The following is a 27875-nucleotide window of genomic DNA, read 5'->3' as shown; positions in this document are numbered from 1 at the left end:
CTCCTTTACGCCCCCCCTCAGCCAGGCCCGCTCTCCCCGCCGCCGGCCCCGCCGCCTTCCTGTCACCGTCTTCCCCCCCCACCGCAACGGCCCGCCGGCTCCACCCCTCCCCCTCCGCGGCCGTTGGGAGCTTTGAATGGAACGCGGCGCGCGCGCGCACCAGCCCCGCCCCCGCGCGCGCCATGGCGGCGCCCTGGCTCAGTCGGTGACAGCAGGAGGCCGAGGCCGCCGTCTCCCGCCGCCCTCCCCCTCCCCAGCAGCGGCCCGGGCCGCGGCTTTCGCCCTCGGCGGCGCGGCGCGGGGGGAGGGGCCGCGAGGAAGCTGTCATGCAGGACCCTACCCCGGAACGCGGCGGTAGCGCCCGCCCCGCCGAGGAGAGGCGACGGGCGGCGGCGGGGCCGTCGAGCGGCGGGGCCTCCTGGCTCCAGAGGGTCTTTGAGGAAGTGCGGGGCTCCTCCCAGCTGAGCGCGGCCCCCGCGGAGCCGCCCCCCGTCACGGTGGTGGCGGTGGAGCGGTACCTGGCCGAGGCGCCGCCGCCGCCCGCCGCCGCCGCCCCGCAGTACTGGTACGACGTGACCCTGGCGGACGGCGCGTGCCAGGAGCGGTGCTACCTGGCGCCGCGCCTCAACGGCCTGGTGCAGCGCGCGCACCTGCGCGCCGGCGCGCGCCTGCGCCTCACGCGCTGCTCCTACCTGTACGACGAGAAACGCCTCAACTACGGCTTCCTCTGCCTGGAGGAGCTGGAGCGGGTGGGGGGCGCCGGGCCCCCCGCCGAGCCGCCCCGCCACCGCCCGCCGCCCCTCCGCGGGGAGAAGAAGCACTACCTCCCGCTGTGGAACAACGAGGATCCCTACGGAGACGTGTGGGTGGCAGACAAGCCTCAGGCGCAGGTGGACGTCGACGGTAAGCGGAGAGGAGGCGGCTGTAGAGGAAGGGGATGTAGGTGGAAACCGGCCCGGCGGCAGCCGAGCGCCCTAGGGAGGCCTGCGCTGCTGAAGCCGTCCGCAGGCGCCCGTAGAGATGAGGAGCGCGGTTGCTCGCGTTGCTTGTGCAGCTGGGCCGAGCCCCCTGGTCAGAAGTGACCCTCCGGCGGCGTTAGGCACCGATACGAATGTGCCATACGTATCGCAGTTTACGTGTTCGTGTTACTTTGAGAGCGTTTTTTAAACTTTATGAAACGTTGACTGAAAATGCGTAGCCGTGGTGCTAGCACCCAGTCTTCTGAGGTGTCAAAAACATCCGTCCCAGTAGTAGTCTCCTGGCTAGTCCGTGGGAAGCTGCCACCCAAAATGCGGTGAGTGCTGAGGGGCTCAGGCCAGTCCACGAAGCCTAGTGAGGAGGGAGGTATAAGTGGGACTTCTGCACAAGCGTGATGCCCTTCTAGGCTAACACCTACGTCTTTTGTAGTAGCTTTTCTGCTCATCTGACACCAGTTCTGTGTCATTTTAAATGTGTCATTGCTCTCTTTTTCGATTAAAAAAAAACAAAACAAAACAAAAAACCAAAACAAAACTATGCTGTGTGCAGATAGCTCAGAACAGGATTTCATGGTGAATAGTATCAGCAAATGAGCCTTTTTAAGTGTTAGAAACATTAAGAAAATACATATGATGTCCTGGTCTGTGCACTTTACTCCTGAAAACTTAAATGTTCAATCATGAATGCTCTTTTTTGGTCTTTTTTTTTTTTCTTCTTTAACCTTAGTCTCCAAGCTGACTTCTCTTGGTCAGCTGGAAATGACCTGGAGAAGCAGAGTTCACTTCCATCCACTTCTTGTGAGAGTCCTGCACAAATCTAGACTAAGGTACTACGGGAAACCAGAGAAAAAACTGGATATGCCTTATCAGGTAAAGAGGAATAAATACATAGGTTAACACTCTAACAAATAACTGTAGGATATTTGGAAATCATTATTCCCATACAGTAAGCACATAAAGTTAAGATTTGTGTTGTAGCTATTTTATATTAAAAATGCTACCTGTACAAAAATGCTGAGCCCTTTAGATTAAGAAATGGTGAATTTAGTGATCGTATGTGCAAACTTTGGTGGATGTGTTTTGGTTACTATAGTTCAGTTGAGCTTTCTGTGAAGAAAAAAAAATATTTGTAGTTTTTAGCAGCTCAACAACCTAAATATTTCTGGTCTGTATGCTTTGGAAGTTGGAGTTAGTCTGTCTTGTCCAAAAAAAAAAAAAGCAAACACATTTTAACAATTTGTATCCCCTAATTCTCTCACCTGGTGACTTCCAGATAGGTTGTTTTACTGTAAAATTCTTAATGATTTTCCTAATATGTTTTACTTGTGTAGAGCTTCTTGGAAATGGAGACAGGAGGTGTGGTGGGTTGGTCCCAGCCAGCAACTAAGCACTCACCAGCTGGTCCTTTGCTCTCCACTGCCCCCTCCAGAGGGGTGGGGGAGAGAATTGGAAGAGCAAAAGCGAGGAAAAAACCATGGGTTGAGATAAAGACAGTTTAATAAGGTGAAGGGGAAAAGGGAAAGGAAGAAAAAAAAAGGCAAGCAAGTGGTGCAAAGGCAATTGCTCACCACCTGTCACCAGCGGACCAATGCCCAGCCAGTCTCTGAACAATGGGTGCTTTGGGAAGACAAGCAGCCCGTTTATATCTGAGCATGATGTTACATGGCATGGAATATCCCCTAGGTCAGTTCAGGTCGGCTGTGTTCCCTCCCAGCCTCTTGCCCATCCCTAGCTTACTTGCTGGGGTGGCAGAGTGAGAAACGGAGGAAGAACCTTGACACTGTGCAAGGACTGTTCAGCAACAGCTAAAACATTGGTGTGTTATCAACACTATTTTAGTCACAGATCTAAAATGTGGCCCCATGCAGGCTGGTGCAAAGAAAATAAACTCCGTGCCAGCCAGACCCCATACAAGAGGGCAACACTTTACAAAGAGCTCCAATAACTCATATGAATTCTTCCATGGGGAGAGAGAGGTATGAAACGTCTTAATGAAAGGCTGTGGTGTTCTCTTATTCCAAGTTTCCGTTCCCTTTGCACATGAAGATAAATCTGGGTCTTTTTATTGGAGGTGCTTCTCAGTAGACAGTCTAGATAATACTCCTATAACTTTTATGGCAGTTCATCAGTCACATTTCCTGGTATTAGCTATAGAATCAGTACCCAGAGCTGATTTAGCTCAAGAAGTTAGGAGACAGATTTTACCTGGTTTTTGCTCTATGCATTCCTTCTTTAGATAATGTTGTGTGTTGAATTACTGTTATTAGATAAAAACCAATGGGGTAACAAAAGATTCTGTGATATAATGGTATACTTGCAAGGATGCACGGTTCATGACTAATTAGGACTATTAGAATGAACTAACACGTGTTGATTTGTATAATCTCTGTATTGAACTTGGAATAAGGAAAAGAGGATTTTAGAAGCAGCAAGGGGGAAAAAAACATACGGTGTTAGGTATGTTCAAGAATGGTGATATATTGAAGAGAGCGGATGGTAGTAGGAACAAAAGCAGATGATTGAGGCTGACAGATGAATGGATAAAATGAAGCATTTTGATAGAGCTGAGATTTTTTTTCAGTGGATTGCTACCTTTTAAGACCATTATAAGACTCTTTAAAAATCTTTCACTGCTCAGTGATCTGCTTAGTTACGGATTCAAAGTTCACCCAGTTTAAAAAAAAAATTGAGTAGAAATCTTTGTCGTGAGAAAAATTTCAATGAAAAGATAGTGGTTTGCAATGCAGATTGTTTTCTGCATTTTTGGTTTTTTTGCTTAAGAATCAGACTTGTATCGTGTTTTGATCAAGAATGTTTACCAAATGGTCTTGTAACATCTCAACCTCCAAAATTTGTTTTTCCTTCATGGATATTTTGAAATGTTATTCTGAATACAACATTCACTCTGGTAAAGAAGAATCTTTTGAGTATTGTTTCTTGTGCATGGTATTTCCCCAACCTCCTCCAAAAACCACAGAGTGAGACTGACGTCACCTACTGTTACTGAGCACTGGAAAGATAAGAATTTGGGCTGGTGTAGTTGTGGAAGAATTCTTTTGTGGAAATTAGGGACTTCTTCAACTCTAGTATTCAATACAAGTTTTGGAACATACTCTGTATCCATTTGTAATCATCAGAGAAATTGTTCATGAGTCAAGTAGCTGATGCATTATCCAAAATAAATACATACCAGAATGATGGTGTATAAAAGATGAATGTATTTTGTCTCTTTTTTTTCTTTAGGCTTACTTTGAAGTTGCTGATGGTTCAGGCATGATGTCAATGGTCTTGTGGAATTCATTATGTCCTGAATGGTATAACAGTATGAAGGTTGGCACGGTACTTCTTCTTGAACAGTATGCTATCAAAACCAGTTATCCATTTAAAACACAGCCAACCCCAGGGGATTCACAGATGAAGAGATTTGCTACGATTGGTTAAGTATTGCAGAAATCTGTTTTGATTCAATGAAATATAGCTGTAAAAAGGTAGCTCTTCATAGAAATAAACTAGAAAGTGATCCATTGCTGAGACTAATTGATAAGGGATATATCCTTAAATATTATCTCTGAAAGGTGTCTTAGCATCCAAGTTCATATTGTTCCCTGTTTATATTTGGATCATGTCTACAAAGTTTGTTGCCACAATTAGTTAAAACCTTTATTTAAAAAAAAAAAAAAATCTAATCCCTGATTTCAAGTATTGGGGTCATAAAGACAGGCCTCTGGTCCTGAATTTTAATCTGATTCTACTTCCTGATTAATAATATAGATATCGTTTGTGCACCGCTCACACCTTCTTCCAGGTCATTGAAGCACATTGTCACCTGATCTGACTTTAGATTTTACTGTGTATGGTCAAGGCCCAGAGTATCTGCAAAGCTCCACTGAATAAAAAGTTGTGTTGATGTCCCCTGTCTGTGCTGAAACAGTGGTACTGTGGGAGTACATATATGAAGAATATTCCTTGGCTGTAAAAAAGTATTTTCTTACTTGCAGTTGTTTAGTATGACAGATATTCGGAGGAGCTGTGCTATAGAAGTACAAGTGCTGCAATATAACAATAATAGCCTTTTCAAACTGGATTTGGTCAACATTTTTTTTCTTTCCTACTTCGCTGAATATGAGTTCTTTCCCTGTTTGTGCTTTTATATTCAGAACAAAACGACAGCCAACATTCAGAAAATTCAAATAACTTCCTTGAAACAAGCAAATATGCATGTTAGTGAAGGGTGATGTCTGTATAACTTATTGACGATGACAGTTTTCTAATGCGATTGCTACAGTGCACAAAAATAAACAATATTTTCACTGCCAGAAGCAGTGTATTCTCTGCCTAATGTATCTTTGCCTTAAAACCAGATCTTAATGTCTGAAGTGTTTGTGATGATTTGGCAGGAGAGAGAAATGTTTAGCCAGGAATGGAAGTTTGTGAAGGAAGCTGATGATGATTACAAGCCAGCCCTGAAAACAATTATAATTGCCACAAAAGCTTTCTATGGGAAAAGGACAGAATAAAATATGCCGTCTGAGGAGACTTTCTCTATGGGCAAATATCACTTCATTTTAATGAACTTCACACTACACTACTGATTTCTGCAAGCGTTATTGGGGTAGAAATGTTAACGAAGAGATCAAAATGGAAAATTAGGCCAATGGGCTGATAATAGATGTGTAATGAAAGAATTAAAAGTCAGTCTAAAGTAAAGTGCCATGGTATATTTTCAGACCGGGGATAAGCTGTACAAATGACTAATCTTCGCTTCATATCAATATATGTACAGTAACTTATTTCTCTTCTCAGCACAAAGCTAAGAATTTTGTCTTAATATGAACTTTAAAAGCACATAATACCATGCATTGATGGATCTTTTGCCTATATATCCTGTAAGAAGAGAGTCTAAAGGAAACAGAATATCCAGAAAAATTTCTGGAGCAGGTGTAAAATTAATTTTATGCAACTCCTGGTGCATGGGGTTTTTTTTGTTCAGATGAAGTGAAATTTACTACCTCACTAATTACTCCATTAATATAAATATCTCTGTGTGGGGCAATATTTCAGTTTTTTTTAAGCATGCACAATGAGTGCTCCAAAAGTTCTTCAGCTAGTTAGTTAAAGCAATCAATTACACAATTGCTTAAGTAACAATTACTTTTTTTCATCATATATTTCCAATTTGTAATTCCATCAAGTCTCAACTTTCCAGTGTTTCTTACAACCATTCACCTGTAAAAATGTATCTGGAGGGTTAACAAGGCCACAAGGGAACGGGCTTCCCAGATTAAGAGTTCTTGCAAGACAGTATGCTTCTGGCATACTCCTAGATTTCTGTGAAGTGAGTTTTGCATTGCTTGCTTCTGTTTGCAGCTGCAGTATTGTGTGACATGCTGACAGGTGCTGTTTCAGCACCTAAAACCTTTGGAGCTTAAATAGTTAGTACCAACACCTTGAATTCCAGTGCTAGGCAACGTGTGCGTTTCATGGATCACTGAATTTATGTGGTACTGACGAAAACTGCTGTTTCGAATAGCCTAGACTGACCTTAGCTTCTGAATCATCCCAGGGTATAGTCCTGAGTTGAGTATATGGCTGTCATCTAATCTCAAAATGATGAAACAATTGATAAATAGTTTTGATGCATGGGAAAGTTTTGTTTTCAGGAATTTTCTCTGAGATACTGTCCTAAAACACCACATGCAAAACCACGATTGTCCTCCAAATACTTTTCTAGAAAGCAGCAGCCAAAAGAAAATTCTTAAGTAGAGAGTCTGATTTCAAGTATAACACCTTCCTAATGTTGCACCGCTAAGGTGAGGGGCTGGATATAATTATATAAACAATTGTATACATTATTTATACCTATTTAATTACTTTTCTGGGTGCATTATTTGAATAATCCCTTACCTAAACTCAAGCATCTTGTAGAAACTTCATCAGAATCTGTCTTTTTCATACCAGCAACATTTGTCTTGTTATGAGAGACACAATAGAGTACCACCTTGTGTATTCTAGATGTGAAGCCCTTCCTCCTGTATTTTTTATCTGGTTGCATAACCCCCTGCTTCCCCCAGTGCTCCACCATGTTATTCAGCATCTAAACAGTCTGCTTAATAAATTAAATTTTTCAGGTGCTGTAGAATAGACATGAGAAGACTTTCTGTTTTCCTCCATGGCCATGGTGTGTTTCTATCATAGTAATAACTACCTGAACTGGTATCAAATGTGGAAGTATCAAATCTGATAGTTCTGTTTTCTGTTTTACTTCATTGTCTGCAAGTCAGTTTTAGATCTTAGTGACATTTGAGAATGAAGCTAGCGTAAAAAGTACTTCGTATCTAATCAGTATTGTAGTATTAGTTTTTCTTGCTGGTTTTGAAAATATCTGCCTGGATCAGACTAATTGTAGGGAATTGGAAAGTTTCCTACCATGTTTATAATCTGAGATTATAAAATGCTGTACCTGAATTCCTTACTTTATTTTGATTAAAAGATAAAGTCAGAAGAATTGATTAATAATTTCACAAGCAGTGACACAAAGTTGCAATATTTCATTTAAGAAACTTTACCCTGGGTTTTTTGTGGGGTTTATTTTAAGTTGGTTTTTTTTTCCTTTGTATTCATGCCTTAAATGTTACTGACTTTTTTTTTTCTTTGTCAGAAATCAGCCTTAATGTTCGAGACCCTCCTACTAAAATAAGTATTATTCCAGAAGAAATGGTTAAGCCAGAGTGGGGATTACCTGAAGTTAAATATCGGTTTATCACAAGGTAAAATAGAATTTTGTTGGTTGTCAAGCTAGAACTTAAATTTCTCTACATTACACTGAATGTTAGTTGGAAATGTTTTTCAAAAAGTTTCTGAGAAAGCTTTATGTTCTGTTATTAGGAAATACCCATATTTTTGTTCTGTTTTGATTTTAGGTCAGAACTGGATGGCTTGCCAAACAATCATTCCTGTGATGTTATTGGTCTTGTGACATTTGTAGGAAGGGCTGAACGAGCAAGAAAGAGAGGTTTTTCTATAAATATGACTTTCAGAATTTATCAAACAATTTTAAACCTTCTGAATAAATGCTTATACATTTTTCTTAATATTTGTTTGTATAGAACATGGTGAAGACTTCTGGCTCTATCGTTGGGCACATGCCATTGATGGGACCTCAGACCAACCATTCATACTGGAAATATTTGCAACTTCTCAGCCAGATGTGTTCGAGCATATTCACCCAAGTATTCATCTCTCTATAATACTTATTAATAATTATCTATAGTGTTTTTCTAGTTGGTTGCTAATTTCAAATTCTGAGTATAATTGCCACTGAATAAAACATTGCCATGGTTTATCTCCTCAAACAGAAAATAGCTGATCAGAAATTAAAATTTAAAAATAAAAAAAATTAGTTTAAGTATTTGAAACCCTTATTGTATTGCAATCTGCCAGTTAGTCTAAACACATAGGTGGACAGCTGGGCCTGGCACTCATCTGATCTCATTAATTTCAACAGAAACTTCAGTGAAGCACCTGGGGCAACATGTCTTGCATCACAGGCAAATAAAGAAGGCAGCTGGTCAAATCTGTTACTCCTTTTGTCCTGTAAATAAGTATTTTTTTTATAGACAGGAATAATTTAAGAGGATTGGAGGAAGGGAGAGGTGAAAGTGGAAAAGCTTTATTTCTTTGAATAAATATTTTTTGGCCAAACAGCAATCATCACCCAGCTGTGTTAGTTATTGCATGTGAGCTAAGAATGATAAATTTCAAACTGGAGAATCCTTAATTAAGGATTTTAAAAGAGCTTTAAATATTTCTTCTTGTCTTCTTTCTCTTCTCCTCCAAGCACTCATCCTTCCATTAACACTGGTCGGTGTCACGTGCATTTTTTTATATCATATGATGGAGGACCAGCTGCACAACCCTGTTAAGATTATGGCTGTATTCATTTTGAGTGTTCTGGGGAGATGGCAAAGAATGACATTGCAGGTTTAACTAAGATATTAACAAAAGAGTGAGTTTGTACTCTATTTAGAAGTTTTGCAGTGGCATGTCATGATTTCTTGTGCTTTCCATGATCTTATGCTTTTTATCCTTAAGAAACACAGCCATCTAATACCATATTTTTACTATTTGTTTCATTGATATCCTACCTGATGAAGTACCTCATGCTTTAGTACTAATATGTCTGCTGAAATATCCTTGCACAGTTACTAAATTGAAAATTTAATTTTATCTCCATATGGGAATTTATATCAGAGGCTCAATACATGCTGAAGCATTTGTAGGGTCAAGAACTAAAATGTCTTGTTTAGAGCACTTAATAAAATCCAGTGTGTGCCAGTCTTGACATTCTAAAATCAATGAAATATCAGGAAAAAACTGAAGGTTTTATTTTTTTCTCCAGTGACATACTTGGTGTGTACACAGATGAGAGTGGTACGGGACTTCACTGAGAATCCTGCCAGCACAATTTACCTTACAACTTCCAATGAAAGTCAAATATTCATTACAGGTGACTTAAACTAGTTCTAGTTTTATGTAGTTCTCGTCTTATTTCTTTGGAAAGGGTATTTGCTTTTTACAACAAAATAATCAGGGCATAGTATTAGTTTCCCTGTCAGAAATTACTTTGAGTTAATAATGAAATACCATTGCAAAAAGAAGAAAGGCAAATTGCATTCTTGTGAGGGATTAATGGGTGTATCTTATGAAAAGTACCTAAGTATTATTAGGTTAAGTCATGTGTTTACTAATTCTTTCAGGCTGTTTTAATCCTTTGATAGTGTAGCAATGCAGATTACCACTTCCTTAAAAACATAAAAAATCACTTGCAGCTTTTCTGGCTTACAGATTTCCTTATTAGAGGGAAAAAAAATGGGTATAGTTGTCCTGAATTTATCTTCGCTAATCTTTTTCACCAAATATTTGGAGAGCTGTTATGTTTCATTTTTCCCAATGTGCGGGGCCTTATGCAGAGCATGTGGTCTGGGAAGGGATGTGGTGCTGGGCTGCACTGAAGGAGCATTCCTTCTAGATAGTCTTGTTTGAATACTCCTGTCTGCAGTTACAATACTCTTTATGGCCCTGTGATACTGTACACTAGATACCACCCGTCAGCATGTCACAGGCAGGACCAGGCACAGCTGTTTGTAATATATTTGCTCTTGAATCAGGAGGCAGCTTATAGCAATGTTGCAGGCGAGTGATGTACTGGCCTAATTGCAAGGGAGCATAAGATGCAATAGGTATATCTTTCCTGTTTTGTTTATTCAGCTCATTTCTTCCGTGTTCCTAACATATCAGTCACCCAGTCGGAATCTTTCCCCTGACAAGCAGGAATAGAGAAAAATATGTGCTGAAAAGGTACCTGAACATAGTCAGTTCTATACACATGGTCTTTCCTGGCAAGCTGGGTAGCGTGTTTTGTACTTAATTGGACTACCAAAGCAAGCTAGTCTTTTTGTTAATAGGTTTCTAATGATTTAATTTACTTCTAAATGAAGGGTTTGAGAGGTTGTTTTTTTCCTTTGCTTTCTTTCAGTGTATTTTGTGCTTAATTTTCTAATTAAGTACTTAAGCTTTTCCCCACCCTAGCTTTAGTTCATTGTATGTCTGTTTGGGTCGGAAATGAGAACTACAGCTGGAGATAGCAAACTATTTCAGTTCAGAGCTTAGGCGTGATCAGATTACAATTTATTTGATAAAACTGGTATTTAGTCTATATCTTGGTTTTAAACCAGCCAACAATGAATACATACCTTGCTGATTACCTGTCAGTAACAATCTTTGCTGAACGCTGTAAAAATGACTTATGTGCTCTTTCCTGCTAATAAAACAATTTCTGATCATTTTATTGCTTTGTATGCTCCTGTGAGAAAGTATTCTAGTAGCATTTCTGCTAGTTGTTTTATTTCTTTCTATTACTTAACATTTGTCTAACTTTCAGTGTGAAATGCAAGTGTTAGTCACGGAATTCAAGATACTAATTTCTTAAAACACTGTTGACTAGTGGAAAGATGTCTTTTGTATTCTCTAGCCAGGTTTTTCTTAATTTGTTTTTTCTATGAAGTGTTCAGGATCGTTTCAAGATGAGAACAGATGATAGTAACTTGCTTTGGTTTTGATACCTGACTATTTTTGTTTTAAAAGGGTGGCACAAGGGCCAGCCATACACCAAGGATACCAAAGTGAAAAACTTCATTCAGTGGACTAAAACACAAAGCGAAGCTGATCAAATGAAGAAAACTGTCATTGGTGGCTATTATCCTTTTCCACGACCTCCAAATAACTTTTTGAAATACTGTAAAAACAATAAAGGTATCATACTGTCAAATATCTTTAAGATTTGTAACCTTTTTCAGTTCAGTCTTACTCCAAGCATTTAAAGCGTCAGTTAAAAAGCAACACAGTTACTATTAGTGATTACACAAATTTGTAATGTCATTTAAGAAAAACTCCCTTTCATGACTAAATCTATCATAGGCTAAATCCTCATCTTACAGAAAGTATCATGGCACCATTAGCTGCAGGAGAGCTGTAGCAGCTTACATAAGCTACAGATCTGCCCAGAAGTTTTACTCTGAATTCTACTAAATCAGAATTAAAGACAGTTATACTGAAGAATACAGTGAATTAGAAATTTCACCTGAAACAGAAATTGAGATATCTGATAATGCATACTGAAAGATACTTGTGAGCTAAAAAGGTTTATTGTTTAAATTTTTTTCCATGTGATGTGAACAACAAAAAGATTTTAAATTCTTCAAAAATGTAATTTTAAATCAATTTAATATTTAATAACAAATTATCTTTACTTTTATTTTGATTCTTGCATTCAGGCATTTTGATACTGTATTTCTTTAAAACTTGTTTATGGAGGTTTCTTTTTTTGCAGTTCAATCGGTTTTGAAAGCCATAGGTGAAACGGGGAAAGAGATTGAAGACTTGCACTACAGAGAACACAAGCGCATTGCTGTTCAGGGAATAATTAGTGCCATAAGATACATCAGCTGTAGCAATGCAGCTGAAGAAGCCTCAGGAGTGGAACTTGTTCAGGTACAGTGTTTGAGAATTAATGCTATCGCACTTAAGCAGCTATGATTGTAATTGGAATGGAGAATTTTGCATTTGAGTTCAGAACCTGGTTACATTGTCTCTTGATTAACCTCATTTGCCATTTTGAGAGCAAAATTTTTGAAAGTCATAATTTAGAACTTTTTAAAAGCAACGATTCAGTGCTTTTCTGAAAGTGTTATGACAGTCCTCCATAAAACTATGTAACTGTTTAGAAGTTACTAGTTTGACTGACTGGATAACCTAATGTAAATTAGAATGTGGGAGGGGCAACTACTGCAACATGCTGACTGTAATTTTCTAGACAGAATTTATCTTATTAATATGATTAGAAGATAATTTCTGCTAGATGTGACTTTCAGAAGGTACGGTAAACTGTTCTTTTAAAAGTTACTTTAAAAGTTGCAGGTTTTTGAGTTAGAAGCAATAGCTTTAAGTGCTTTGAATCTCTGAAACAATTCACTGTTGTTGCAGAAAGATACTTCTCAGTCTCTTGAAAGTTCTGCTATGTCCAAAGAAGACTCTGTTCACAAGGGAAAAACCACCAATCTTCAAAGTAAAGAAGTTAAGTCTTTTCTGGGGCCACATTGCACTCCTGGGGAACAACATCAGAACCAAGCTCTACTGTCAAAAAAGAGTTCAGTCAAGAGAAAGATACCGCGCAGATTAAATACAGATGCAGAACAGTAAGCTCTCTTCATAAATATGTAATGGGTCTTCTAAAAAGTGTTTACAGAAATTAGTTCAGAGCCCAGGCCATAGAAAATATATAAAAAAGCTTTGATGGTATATATAGTTTAATCTTTAAAAGGTGGTTAGGTACTTTTCCTAGCATCAGGTGATGACAATTATACTGTTCGGGCTAATGAAGGATTGATTAAAGCAGGTGTCTGGTTTGCAGTGCTCTCTTCTGATTAATATTTATGCTACTTTGTTGTTAATCTCACAGATTTGAAATAAAAGTAGTTAATACTTGAACCATATATAGTTTAGTGACATAGTCGTGGAACAAGCAACAGTTACAGTGGTGTGAGGAAATAAGATTTCTTCACTGAAAATGCAGAATCAAGATCTGGTATACCTGTTCCTTAATTTCAAACATACCTTTTTTTTTTTTCTTTCTGGTTAATGGAATGTACTGCATGTAGCTGTAACTTGCTGTCAGAAAGGCAAGTAAATGGTGGTCATGTGCTAACATAAAGGCTCGAAGTAACTTGTAGTACTATGGCTCTGCTTGTGATAGGATTTCATGAAATTGTATTGCATCTAGTCAGACATAGACAAAGGATATCAGTCTGATACAAGGCAATGGAATAAGACAAAATAATTTGTCTGATACAACTGTATTAGGTTCAAGAGTAAAATATCTGCTTGTATAAGATTGCCTTTTGTTGCAAGGTTTGTGCAAAATCTAATGTACTTATACTTAGTATTAAAAGCCTGGTGTATACATTGACAGATTTAACGTTGCAAAAATCTAGCCAGTCACGTCTTTTTTTTTTGTAGTGGATTTCTCATGCTGTAAAGGGTATATTTTGCTTCTCAACTTTTCACATCCAAAAATCATAATGTGGGAAGGGGGTGGGTATTCAGAATATTTGAAGGGAAAGTGAGATGAAATATAATTAGGATTGAATGAAAACTTAAGACTAAGAAAACCCTGGTGAATAGAAGTTCTGTCTTGGCAGTATTACAGCAAACTTGTTAGTGGATTTCTGTTCCATAAGGAAAATTCCAACATTTGAGTGTCTTAGGTTTGTTCTGCCTGAAAGAAAAACATGCATGTTCTTTGTTTGGTGTATTTCCATTTAACTAAATACTGTAAAATAATGGTGAATTTCCTACTTCAAGGGGAAGTGCATCTGTTATTCCTGTATCATCTTACCCCTATTTCACACGGTCTGCAAGAAGAAAATTGGGGTAAGTCATGTGAAATTAATTATGTTAAATAATTGCAATGATGAAACAAAGATATTTGAAGTGAAACTTTTACAGGTCAAGAATCTGTATGGAAGTGAAATGAAAAGACAGATCAGGGTAGAGTTTAATATCTTCTATTCACTTCCTCTGTGCTGATTCTAGTTCAAATATATTGGATTATTTTATTCTGAAACATAATTTTGAGTTTGTTATTAAACATATTTTTATATTGTTACTAGTGCTACTTAGGGAATATATAGTAACGGGTCCATATGGTAAGCAGAGTAATATATGTAGTCTTAGTTTCAGAGAGATTACAGTCTAAGTAGGAAAGTCAAAGGTAGGAGGGAGGGATGCTTGATTAGCAAGCAGAGTGAACAATGTAATAGCATTAATGGATTTGCTAGTGGTGGTTGAGCTATACATCATCCTTGGTGCTACAGAGGTGTAAGTGTAGTTGTCCCTGAGAAGCCACTTGGCTCCTTCCGCTACTTAACACTCGGTCTTTATTGAACTCTGCTTGGATCCAGAGAAGGATTTTTTTAAAAAGTCCAGGTAGGAGTTTCAAATCCAGAGCCCTGACGAGTCTGGAACCTAATGAAATAACTACAAATGGGAAATTATTAAGAAAACTGAATGAGTGTTCTTATTTGCTAGTCTGGGGTAAAAAGCTACTTTCCTTCGTGCATTTTGTTTAAGCGTCATAAATTCTTATCATTTGTTCCAAACACAGCTTGGATAACTTGAATGTTTGAACTCTTTGGGGTTAGTAACTTCAGATGTTTGGGTTTTTTGGCAGCGGTGACTCGGGCTTATGTCATGAGTATGTATGCCCCTCAGTTGCCTTCTTGGTTCACTTGTAGCACCTCTTCCCTCCCCATTAAAACCAAGAGTCATGGTGCTAGGGGTATAGCAACAACAGTAATGATGGAGTTGATCATAAGTTGTTGACCATTCTGCCAGTATTACTGCCCTACGAGCATGTCTGTTTTCTTGAAAAACATTTCTTGGAAGCTAATTTGCAAAAGCTTTTTCTGTGAGATAAACGAGGCTCTTCTGAGCCCACATGTCTGTTGTTTCCTCTGGTCCTCTTGGCAGATACTGTATTTTCTAGGGGAAATGGTTGCCTGGCTCTGCAGCCCATTCATTTAAAAGTGTGACACCTGGCTTTAAAGTCACATCTCTGCAGGTGATGCAGGAGTTGCAGGGACTTGTGGCATGAATCTATAGGAAAATCAGGAGGTTTTTTTGAATGTGAGGAATCCTGTTTTCTTTCGCTTGCTGAGAAATGTTCCATGTTTTCTTGGGGGTGGAGGGTGGGAAGAATGTTTTCTCCCCATTTCTTAAAAGTGAAGCAAAAAGTTAAGGCATGTTTACTTTGTTCTCTGCTTTTCTCAATCTGCTACTCTCCTCGCTACCTGTGTGTCCACTCTATGCCATTAGTGCTAGAACCCCAACTAAAGGAGGAGAAAGTCTGTGTTGGATTATGGAAAGCTGTTTCACTCTATGTAATTAAAAGGTAATTTGTGTATTTCTGTAATTAACTATGAAGTTGTGCTGAATTCTCCAAATTGCAGAAGAAAAATAGAAAGTTAGCCTGACATACCTTAATTGCATTGTTTTCTGTTCTGTTGCTTAGAAGTAGCAGAATGTCAGCTCTCACTGAAATATTTTAATACGTTGATGAAATAACAACAGTAGAGATATATTTTGAAGTACATATTCTAGCTTAGGTTATTTTGTGTCAAGTATTTTGTGCGATTTTTCAGCATGTGGTTGCATTTTTTAAGGTTTTTTGTTTTTAAACAGTAAAAGCTATTTTAAGGCTCTTTATTGACAGCCTCAGTTCCTACATTTCTGAGGTAACTTATTGATCTGATTATTAAGGGCTTCAGAAAGAACAAGGTAAGAGGAAACTGGTTAATTTAATATTATTGTTGATATTTATATCCTTGCTAGTTAGAGACATTCAACATAAATGTACTTTTAAGCATTTAATATACCCCAAAGTAGCTTAACTGATAATTTATTGTGAACAGGGAAAGATCAGGAATTTCAGAAAGGCTTATTTTTATGTGGAAGTGAAAAAACCCACAGTATTTTTCCTAGCATTTTAATCTTCGTAAGTTTAGCACTGCAGTTACCATGGAGTTGCTGGTGCACTACATGCCTACACTCTACACTGCCTGAAAGTAGCTTGTTTGTATGCTTCTATCCTTGCAGTTTCACTTCTAAATGTTTATGTAACTTAGACCCTTTTCTCCTTTTTCCCTCACCTCTGATCAGAGCTGAGGGATGGGGATTCTATACATGGGGAAATTCAGCTTGAGGTTTGCGTGACAAAGTTTCCCAGAATTTAACATTTCCTTCAGACCCCTTTTTCACATAGATCAGAGTTTTTCAGGGAGAAATTGGTAGATATGAACAATCAATTTGTGTAGACTTGTCAAATTATTGTAGATTAGGCTGTTTGCTTTCTCTGTTACTTGCTGTGATAGATGCGTATACCCTAATGGTGTCATGACAGTTGAGTTAAGTTGATTTCAAACTAGTCTATAAAATAAGGCTTTTACCAGTTATGTCAGTGAGTGGGGTGTTTTGTTTTGTTGTTTTGAGGCACTTTAATCCCTTGCATCACTTGGGCATAGCTACAAGTTGTAACTATTTTCTTTCTTAATTTTTTTTATCCCATTTAGTCCCAGTGCTTAGGAAACAGGTGTGAAGCACAAGGCATGCTTATTTTCCCAATATTTTCTAGAAGTATTCATCTGCCATCTATTTTGATTAATGTTATTTTCTTTGACAATACTTTAAAGTAAAACGACTGAAAAGGTGAATACCAGTGCATCTGGAAATACTGAATAAAGGCTTTTTTGTAAGTGAGCATCTGTGAAAAGGGGAGTCTGCAGAATGCAGGCTGGGAATAGGAAATTTGGCATGGTGCAAGTTCTCATGAAGCTGGCATGGGTAAAATAGAAATGTGGGTGTTTTGGTGTACAACAGCCACAGCATATTGCAGTAAATGGAAGGATTTGGGTTATATCAGGTGGCTTGCAGACATACTGGCTGGCAAAGAAGTATATAAACTGTGTGTATAGACAAGTAGGTTTCGCTTACGACCCTAGCTCAAGTTACGCTGTACACACATCCGGCACAAAGCAGTCCTGTAGGAATAACATATTGGGCAGGTAGGAGAAATCATCCCAGTTACAGATCTGTGAAAGAAGTTGGCAAAAACTGGGAAAAACAAGTTATTTTCATATTTTTCAGAGGCTCTACTAGCTCTCTCAGAGCCTATTCACTTCCAAAACGAGACAATTTTAAAAGAAAAATAAACCATTTCCATAATACCAGCTTGCCAGCAGTATGACTTGGTTTAATTCTCTGCTTTAATGAAGAGGGAAGTTGGCACGTATCTAACTTGACATGTTGATTTCAGAGCAAGCCTTTCCTAATTGTGCTAGATTTTCATATCCCTTGTTGGGAAGTCCGAGTCTCAAAAGTGAGAATTAGTTTTGTGGGCATTAATTTTTAATTAGACTACTTTTGTTAATACTTTTGAAAATGTCTTCTAATGGCTTGAAAATGTATTAACGTAGCTGGTATGTAAATGTTTAATTTATTCTTATGGATACACAGTAATTACTTTCCATGATGGTTCTTGCAAGAAATTAATTCTTTATAAGATACTATTTTCATGGAAACATTCTTTTATCTAGAAATAATACCATAGGAAGCTTATTGTAATTACTGAACTACCATTTTAGAAAGGATCAAACTTTCCTGCTACCTTTCATCAGAAAACATAAAAAAACCACTGCATAAACTTAAATCTGACATCTTGCATGTATCTTTCTGAGATTGCCCTGGACCTCAAAACTTGAAAAATACTTTGGACTACAAAGTCACATAGGAACACATACAAATTTTCATTTACCGACATTTTCAACACAACTCTGCTCAGAAGCTTGGCTGAGTGGTGGGAAGCAAGTAGGGTCATGCTATTTTAAAGTTCTGTATTATGTGGCAGCTTTTTTTGTTTACAAAATTAGGTGGCTGAAACCTCAGTTGCACAGTTTGTGCTGCTTAAATGAGGATTCTTTTGTGTGTGGAGTTGGAGATCACAAGAAGGTCACTCCAGTACTTAGCCCACACCATGATGATAATGCATTTCATAAAGTGTACTTTCATACTCAAAACCCACAATGTATTTGCCTTTATTGTTTCACTAGATTTTAGCTATTTTCCATTTGTTATGAAACATTGACATGAAATTCTCAAGACATATCCTAGTATGAAATGGGAAAAATTGAAAAAAAACCCTGTAAGTCCTTATAACTGAAATACAGAATGTCCCACTAAACAGCATGTTTGTCTTTGATTCCTTTTTCACTGTCTCTATATTGTCCCTGTGTATTTGCAGTTACAGTATTTTATGAGTAACTACTTTGGTAGTCTGGAATTTTAATGGTACCTTGCCTATGTCTCAGTTGTTTGTGATGCAAAATAATCAAAATAGTCTTTTCCCTAAGCTTATTCAGACATCATGGTGAGTTTATAATAAGAGGAATGGAGCAAAGAAGAAAGGAATAAATGGGCCTAAGAGCTTATTTTACCATGTTGTGGCTGCAAAGTATCTGTTACATTTTTCTCCTGCATAATATCCTAGGTAATTCATTAGAGATTGTTGGAGAATGGCTGCTTACCGTTAATTCAAAACTTCATGGTTAATAATAAAAGTATAACAAAAAGCTAGTTTGCTTGATTCAACTGATTGTTACAACAGGGTAGTATGTCCGAAGGAAAATATATATTTGGAATTTCTCTATCATTTTGGATTCTGGAGGGATGGTGTGGCTCCATGCATGCTTTGTTTTTGACTGAAGGGTGCTGATACGAAAGTGCAGCAGCATGCTGTGCAACCGTTTTTTAAATCAAGTCATAAACCTGTTGGCCATCTGTGATGATCAGTTTTTAGTGTCACACGTGCTATTTCCAGTAGGTGCCCAGTAGAGGGCAACAAACACTGTTTTTTGAGTGTAAAATACTTTACTTCATAAAGCAAAGAAATATAGCAGTTCTTGTCCTAAGCTCTTCAAAACTGATTTACTGAGCATAGTAGATCTCCTTATGTCAAGCTGTTCTATTACAAGTCTCGTGATATGAAACCAGGTACTGGTGCTCACTCACTCGAGCTTGTATCATTTCTCACTAGAAATCTGTCAAGGTTTGAAATTTTGCTGCGTAGTGTTTGAGGTTAAATAGGTTTTGAAAAAATATATATATTATAACTTTCTTTTTATAGCTTGGATGAATTTCAACACGAAGATTTTGTGCAAGAAAAAAATGGACAGGCTGTATCAGAGAGTTTACAGTACTGCACAGGTATGTTGCAAATAGTTGTTACATTAACAGGAGGTTTAAGCCTACTTCTTGTCTTTGGGTCCAAAACAGGCAACAAAGATATCCTTATAACCCTTGTTTGTCAAGACAGCTCTTCTGTACGTCTGGCTGCATCAACCTCTAGGGAGCCACTGTAGCAATGTATTGTTCATGTCATTCTTGCTCAGTCATGTCCCTGATGTGTTCTAAAGGATGGCTGGAAGGACAGTGTTGGGCTGTTTCCAGAATGGGGAATAAATTCTCAATGTTGCTTTATGCAAGTTTTAAGTTACTTTTGTACCTCAGAAGCACTTAGTAGCATAAGACCTCACATTTCCTGTTGGCAGTTTTCTTGCTATAGTGATCTGCACGTGATAAAATTGTCCCTGTCTGGGAAGGTAGCCCCAAAGCTATGTGAGTACCTAATTAAAAAGACAAATACAAGATGTGGGAGGAAACGGATGAAACATACAAACCGGTAATAAGAATCATGTTTGGTTTAGTGATTTTTCTAAGTTAATATTATTAATTTTTTTCTTTCTTCCTCTGCAGTTGAAAAATAAACTCGTGTTCCATGCAGTTAGTTCCTTGATATCTATTTTTGGATGAAGGAAGATGTCTAATTTGTCAGTTGTCATTATGTGCAGCTTGGTCTGTTTTTTATTTCATGCAAATATTTTGACATGTTTTCCTCTTTTCAAAACTGACTGAATATACTCTTGAGTCATGTAATTTTATCTAAAAGTTCATCTACTACTAGCCTGTGTCCCAACTTTAACATCTGCCAATTTACTTGTGTATAGCTATATTATGTATAATGTTGTCCATCCTTTTATTTTTGCAAGGCAGCAGTTCATCTTAATTTAGTAATTAAACCTCGATAGGTTTTCTTTGTAGGCTATTGATGATGATCTACTCCATTGTGCTGCTTTAAAGCAATAAAAATTACAGTGAATTTTCCCAAATGTTTAATATATTAAGAGACTGAAATGATGAGGAAACTTTCAAATTGGAGAAAATCTGTACAGGTAACTGTTTAAAGTGAAGTTTTATTCCAGAGAAAGAGCAGCCTTGGGTACTATGTAGAGATCTGTTCTTCAAAAGTAAGAAAACATATCTGTAAGCAAGTTTCATAATTACTTTATTGGTTGTTAGTCTCCGGTGAAATTTCTTGTTGCTTTTAAAAATGAGTAATCAAATGGAGTGTTCTCACCTGAAATTATTTTTACAGGAATTTCTGGTAGCTGTAGTGTTTATTGTGCTATGCTGTTACTCTCTCTCTAGAATTGTTGGGTTATCGTGTAGGTCTCATAAAATGAATGTGTGCATGCGGTTTCAATGAGTTGGTTTAAAAGGTTGGTTTACAGAAAAAAAAAAAATGATGTGAAGATGTACAGTGAAATACATGCCTCATTTTTTAACTGTAGTAAAGAAATCTTGCATTAGATACTTATATTTCGATACTTTTATTTAGATATTTATATCTAAAATACAGATAGATACTTTTACTCTTAAATTAAAATATCATTTATACTGATATTTCCTCACTGCACGTGAAACCTATTTAACTTCAGTTGGCTGATATTTTGAGTGTAGTCCAAAATAAATTAACCAGTCTCTCATCTAATGTAAGTATGCAGTAATTATATGAATATGTTAGTAAATGTAGCTACTAAACATATGCACATATTTTTCTCACATAACATCAGTCCTATTGGCAATATTATTAGTTTTATATAAAAATACTGATTGTTTAGCTGATGTTAGTTTTATCTAAATAACAGCATGTTTATATTTTGTTTAACAAGCCTGCTAATTATGGTGTATATTTCAAAGTGAACACTTTTCATGCTATGTTCCTTCAGATTTTGAAGGGACTTTTTTTTGCAGTATTCTGAGGTTGTATATCAATCACTTGTGTATCATATACTTATTTTTTCTGTTTACTGATATGCAGGTCATAGGTACCATATAAAATGGAAAAGTGTTACTCTGAGCTTTGTAGTGTTCTTACCATGGTCCCAGGTAGAGCTTTTTTTTTAAATACCAGCAAGGGAAACTGCCCTTAGCTGCCTTTAGAAGCTACTTATGGGAACATGAAATTTTTCCCCCCTCTCCCTTTATAACTATATATTAGCGGTGCTGACACTTCTGTCTCTCAGCAGCTACATATCATAGCAGCCTGCATCAAAGTAACCCTTTTTGAATAATCATTGGGTAGATGTACAAAAAGAGCCGATAAGAGATATCTAAAACAAAATAAATTATTAAAGTGTATTTTTTAAATATTGAAATATCTTGAGGGGGGAGCAATATCGGGATAAGCTTCACTCACTGGAATTTCATTTACTCTAGGTGCTATTTTTTGCAAGAGGTACAAAGGAGTAAAACATTGCGGTCTTGCTGTAAGATAACATGAAACGTTAACTGTAAAGCAGAAATGCACTGACTCAGATTTACTAACAAAAGCCTTTGCAAGAAAGACACTTTACAGTAGGCCAAATTAACTTCTAATTTTTTACAAGAAAAAAAATGTGTGTACTGTAATTATACAGTAGATTTTAAAGAAAAATCCTTCTGCTAACTGAATTCAAAATACGGTTCATCTCAATTGTGGAATTTTTTCTGGAAAATCATGTGTTTAAGTGTTCACCATAGCCATTTTTATATTTTTGATTGGTTTAAAGAAGAAGATAGTCTTTGCTGCCAAGAGGCTCTCTGTAGCTAGAGGCGTTGAAACATTTGCTTTATTTTTCTTCTGAAGTGCGGTCAGATTGTTAAAGATTTCAGCATCTTATTGTTTAAATAACCAGTGGTGGCTGTTTCTACTGTGCTGTCCTAATTACACATCTGTTTATGCTAAGTTAATAATGAGTGTACAAGTAGGACACACAAATTACAGCACCAATGATACATTGAGGGAGAAAAGTAAAGTCATGATTGAAGCTTTAGAAAGATAAAGGGTTTTTTTTAAAAAAAAACTTATATTCACTTTTGTGCTTTATTTGCTAATGTATAGTATTAAATCTTCATGCTTGTAGAGAATACTGTAATTCTCCAAGTAAAATGGTGAGAAAAAATGTTTCTTAGCGTAGCAGCTTTCATGTGCCCCTTTACCTTATACGATGAATTCCAGTTCTGTGAGAAAAATACTGCAGACTGCTTTATGCAATCCAGAGCACGCTTTCAACTTAGTATTAGTGTCACTTTTCTTTGAATTCACTTTCCTTTGTTGTCTAGTTCAATGCAGCAAGACTCTCATTTCCCTTGTTGAATGTTCTTGCATATGTTGTATCAAGTTTGTTTGTGTACATTCTGATTTCTTCATTTTTAAACATCCTGACACTCCATCATAGCAATTATGGCACTAAAAAGAAGTAAAGTAAAGAAGCATATGTTCATAGAGAAATGTTGGGGTGGATAATATACCCAGTTCAGAAGGCTACTTGATGAGAAGTTGTTTCACAGGAGATGGAAGAGATACAAGGCTATACTGAATATTTTGAAATGAGCTTTCTGATAAGCTCAAAAGGTGGGGTTTAACGCTTGCCTTCAAAATTGGAAGCGATGGTTATATAAGCTTTTAGCATTAACAATCCTCAAGTTACATGTAATAGGAAAGAAGAATGGAGCTATCATTGACTTATAGCAAGAAATTTTAAATGTAGCATAGTCCTCAATGTAAGCATATAGTTATTGTGCAAGGGACGGAAAAGTTTATCTTCACTTGTACCCATTTTAAACTTGTTTTCATGGTTTCTGGCTGTTCATTAAACAAGTTACGTGCTCTCCAAAAACAAGCCACGATGATGCTTTTCATGTGGTGGACTTGTACTACAAGTCTAGCCTCAAAGGTTACCAGTTTACTCACATTCCAACCCTAGTTTAATTCATTTTGTTCTATGTTTTGAACGTTCTGCCATGTCTTCATAATTAAAATGTTCTAACAAAAATATTTTCTATGTTTATAATAGACCGAGAAGGAATGAGTGATATACCTGAAACTGAAGAGACTGCAAGAACTGGTGATTCATGGCAGAGTGACCTGTGGGCACAAGTGAAAGACAAATTAATGAAATATTTACATCACAGCACAATTTTCCCAGAAAGCATCCCACGTAAATTTGATTATGTGCACAAAGACTTGCTTATGCAACAGTACAACCTTCATGCAGCAGTGCACCAGCCAAAAGAAACCAGAACAGATAAAAATATCAATGAGTTTAAAAGTGCTAGTGGCCTTGGGTATTATGAAGTGACAGTTCTGGGTAAGTATTTGGTAGCTTGGCTTCTAAAAAAAGGTTAAGCAAGAGCAGTATAAAATCTTAGCTCTTTGCTGCGTTAACTTGAGAATGATTTGAAAGTTCATCAGAAACTGAATGGATTTCTCTAAATTAATTAGTTGATTCTGAGTATTTCTTGAAGTTAAAAAAAATGATTGACATTTTAGATTTTTGTTAAGACTCATGATTTAGGATAGGTTTTTACCAGGAAGCTGTAATTCTCATTAAAAATACCTTTAAATGAAATTACTGAATATCTTCTTTCTAGTGTCACTTTTCATACAATTGCAATTTTGTGTGTAGGTTTATGTGTATCATTTGAAGAGTGTGTGTAGTCCTTAAGCTATGGATTATTACCATTAGAGGTAGGTCCTGTTCACTAGTTCAACCAGTCTGACATAATCAGGTAAATTATCCAATTGCACTTGATTGTCAGCTGACTTCCCTGCTGGAGAGGTATTCCTCAGGAACAAATTAGTGTTCTTAAAGGGAAAAGGACAACTATAAATGCTTCTTTTGAGCTTTATTCTCATTGAGTTGTTTTTTGAGTACTGTTGCTCCTAAAGTGCTTTTCTTCCGTGCTAGAAAATTAAGGGCTTTATTTTAGCCATGCTTGTCAACTGCTTTCTGCTACTTCTGGTTAGCACAAAGCATCAGTTGATTGATCTTTATTTGATAAAATAAAAGTTGATTGATCTTTATTTGTTAAAATATAAATATGCAAGTTGATGTGTATCTGTTTGTTAGCATTGCTATGGGATATTAATCTGTTTGATTTTGTTTTCCCGTGTTGTGTCTCCTTCTTAAAAGAAGGAGGAAATTGCCTAGCTTAACGATGCTCATGTCAAGTTCCTATAATTGAAAAGTTTCCATTATTTGCTAAAGGAGATCTGCAGAGAAGGTGTTTGAATATTTATAGTCATTAGAATCCTGGAACTTACAATATAGTATTGAAGGTGAAAGTAGCACAAGTACTGCACTGCATACTGCATAGATACACTGGTTGTAAAATTAATTTCTCTGCCCTTGTAGCAGCAATGAAGTTAAAAAGGCGTGTGAAATGGCTTCCAATGTTGGTTTAATGTTTTCTGAGCTAACAGCATTGTTAGCCTTAAATCATAGTATGTTATAACATCATATCAATTTGAATGTGCTTATGTATAAATATACATACATATATATATTGAAATGTATTTTTAGATGTCAGTTATTAATTAATGGACAAAGAGCAAGTAAACAAAAATCAGTGTTCAGCCTGCAATAGTTTGGTTTTTAAAAAAAAGAAGAAATGGTGCATGAAGTTGCTAATGGGCTGAAGGTGAAGTTTTCTGCTAACTTAAGTATTTTTTTCCAACAGGTATAAACCACGATGTAGCAATAGATGTTGCATTTCTTCCACTATTTTGTCCTGAAGATCCCCACTTATTTCAACCAGAAGACACTCAAAATGATGCATTGTTGTCTTGTATGAGTTGCATCTCTGCATGTCAGCAGAAGGCTACTAGCAATGGAAGACTTCGTGACATGTTTCCACTTTCAAGTGAGACTGGCTTTCGCTGACGTTACTCATTTATCGTTTCTTGTTTTATCTTTCAATGCAAAAGTTAATCCTTTATAGAAATCTCTGTTGTAGGTCAGACTTTGTTCACCTCTTCAGTGAAAGATACGTGAATTCTATGTGACCACCTTTAGTAAATAGATGTAATACTGAACTTTCAAGGCAGTTTTTACTGGAGCCGTTCTCATACTCTGAAGATAGTATTTTAATATCCAAACCATAAACTCCTAAGTGACCTACATAGTATTTGCAGTTATTTGTTGATGCAAAATTGTACTGACACAGAAGTCAGTACATGTGGCTGGACATGTGAATATTTGGCTTGATCTGCTTTGAAATATAGTGGAATAACTGTCAATCCGTCAATCCATTTCACTGATGTCACTTTGAACAGCTGCTTTAACACAACCTACAGTGCCTATAAACTGAAGTATTTGCCTGCTATTGAATTATTTTCCTTCAGATTATGCTTCTAATTACTGGCACCCCACAACAAATATGATGAACACTGTTAATGTGTATCATACTGCGAAGTGCTATATAAGCATCGTGTTTTCCTACATATTTATATAGACAGACCTGATTTTATTTAAATACATCTTTACTTTTCCTTGAATAATACTATGAAATCTGAGAATCGCTAATGGTTAAGTAATGCATATTTCAGCTTTTCCATATCTAAGTTCTGATGCTGTCATTTCTAGTAATTGAATTTACTAATAAAATTCTACCAAAAAAAAATCCCGGTAGGCCAGCATTTAATAGGTAGAGTGAGGTTTTTCACTGAAGGAAGATTGAACATATACACATTACTGCATCGAAAACAATGTCAATTCAGTATACCTTTTTACTGTATGTATATTAAAACACCTTTTCTTAACTTCTAGATGAAATTGTAAAAGCAGCAATGGATCTAGACGGCAAACATGTTGTCTGCATCTTGGACATCTGTCACTTGGGTGATGATAAGGTGGAAGTCTTTCTGAGCAAAATCTACAAGACAGTGGAACCTGGTGTGCTGGATCCAGTGTAATTTAATAACTTATTTTTCAAATTTATATTGTTCAAAAAAGAGGGAAATAAAATTGCTGTAACTTGAATACACCCTCTACACATTGCACTTTTCTAGAACTAGCAGACACAAATGTAAAGTTATGATTCTTAGAGCAGTTGTAATGGTCATCCATGTAACTGAGAAGGATGATTGTTGCCTTTATTTTTGGCAGTCTTGAAACAGATTACACAATGTCTTGGTCACTTATGTTCAAGAAGGATGAATAGGCAATACAGTGAGCTTATCTTTTGATAGGATACCAAGGAGTATGATTGTCATCTCTCTCTGCTTGTGCACATAGGTACACAGGAAATGTGTATATCGGGGTGAGAACTGAGAAGAGAGGCAGACTTTCTCAATATTAAAGGCAATGTTTGCAAAAGAATTAGCTGGCTGTGATATGAATTTAGGCTGGAAGTTAGAATAATTTTTAGGACTAGAACTGTTATGTTTTATAGTGATCTTTTAGTGGGAGGTACTAGGGGCAGCCTAACTGCTCTTTAGGCTTGAAGCTTACTGTTTGTGAAAGGGATTAAATACCATGGTGCCTTTAGTGCCAGGGACTGGACTCGGTGGTCCAAGAAGCCACTTTCAGTTCTTTTTACCTGAGCAAGGTCAACTGCTGTGTTTTTATATGTCTGCTTTTGTATATACAGCGTTGGGTAGTGAGTGTAGCACCCAAAAATTTTTAACATATTTTATTTATTAATTAAAAAAAAAAAAGAAATATTTTAAAAAAGAAACTTTTTTAGTGGAACTTGCTTCTAGCTTTGCAAGAGAAAAACTGTCTTTAAGGAGTGCTTAGCATGGCAGGATATACAGTTTGTCACACCATTAGGTTTTTTCTTTTGATCACCTCTACCCTCTTTCTTTTTAGTAAGAGCTGTACTCTGAGTACATGAAGGAGCTCAGCAGCTGTGAGAAGCTGCTACTTCCACAAGAGCAAGAGACTATAAAATTCTGTCAACTTTTTGCCTGTATACTAAGTAGCAGCTGGCTTCTGCTGAGTTCAGAACCAAGTCCCACTTTTTCCTCCCATGTCAAACAGCCTCAAATCATTTGGATTTGAGGATCAACTGGATCCTTAGGAAATTATTCTCAAGCAGGAGCTAAAACACATTGCTGTTTTCTCTTGTCCGTGTGAAATGTTGCTCTCAGTTCAATTCTTTGAGACGAAATGATTGCATTATGGAAGCTTGCCAATTAAATTGTACCATTATTGACCAAAGCCCACTGAGTTAATTTATAGGAACAGATTTATTCTTTTGTGGAAAACTTCTAAAACTTCTAGGCGCGTTTTAGCAGCCTGTTGCTAATTGGGGAGTATCTCTTTCAACTAGTAGCTCACTTGTCTGCCCTGGGGACAGTGGACTTTGTCTTCAAGTACTTAAATTCTGTACCCTAACTTCAATTAATGGTAATTGAAGGAGAAACTAACAGTCTTTATTATAGTACAAGTTCATAGGCAACTTCAGATAAAAAGGAAAAGCCTTCAACATTCTAAAGAAATTGATAAATTATTCTGTCTCTCTAGTGTGGTTTACAGTTTAAAAATGTATTAATGAGAAAAGTTTAATTTAAATTGCACAGAGACTAAAAGTTAATTAAATGTGATTATGTATTTTATGTTTATA

General features: G+C 37.1%; 1 protein-coding gene across 1 annotated transcript; it reads left to right on the top strand.

Moving 5' to 3' along the window:
* Positions 1-213: 213 nt before the first annotated feature.
* RADX (RPA1 related single stranded DNA binding protein, X-linked) lies at positions 214-26287 on the top strand. The gene is made up of 15 exons (XM_075162308.1): positions 214-903; positions 1705-1847; positions 4221-4413; positions 7636-7744; positions 7898-7989; positions 8084-8206; positions 9376-9483; positions 11121-11288; positions 11866-12026; positions 12519-12730; positions 13896-13964; positions 19270-19349; positions 23321-23614; positions 24987-25169; positions 26075-26287. Exons 1-15 carry the CDS (start codon positions 327-329, stop codon positions 26218-26220), a joined length of 2658 nt encoding a protein of 885 aa, XP_075018409.1. The 5' UTR covers positions 214-326; the 3' UTR covers positions 26221-26287.
* Positions 26288-27875: the final 1588 nt, after the last annotated feature.

This window comes from Calonectris borealis, chromosome 13 (assembly GCF_964195595.1).
Source record: "Calonectris borealis chromosome 13, bCalBor7.hap1.2, whole genome shotgun sequence".
Classification (NCBI taxonomy): Eukaryota; Metazoa; Chordata; class Aves; order Procellariiformes; family Procellariidae; genus Calonectris; species Calonectris borealis.
The sequence above is the reverse complement of the archived record's forward strand: the minus strand, read 5'-3'. Positions and strand labels throughout refer to the sequence as shown.

Excerpts from the sequence above, each read along its gene's own strand:
- RADX (XM_075162308.1), top strand. The coding sequence starts at position 327 with ATGCAGGACCCTACCCCGGAACGCGGCGGTAGCGCCCGCCCCGCCGAG. Across the intron at positions 8,207-9,375 it reads GTTCGAGCATATTCACCCAA|TGACATACTTGGTGTGTACA; the intron begins GTATTCATCTCT and ends TTTTTTCTCCAG. Across the intron at positions 25,170-26,074 it reads TGACATGTTTCCACTTTCAA|ATGAAATTGTAAAAGCAGCA; the intron begins GTGAGACTGGCT and ends CTTAACTTCTAG.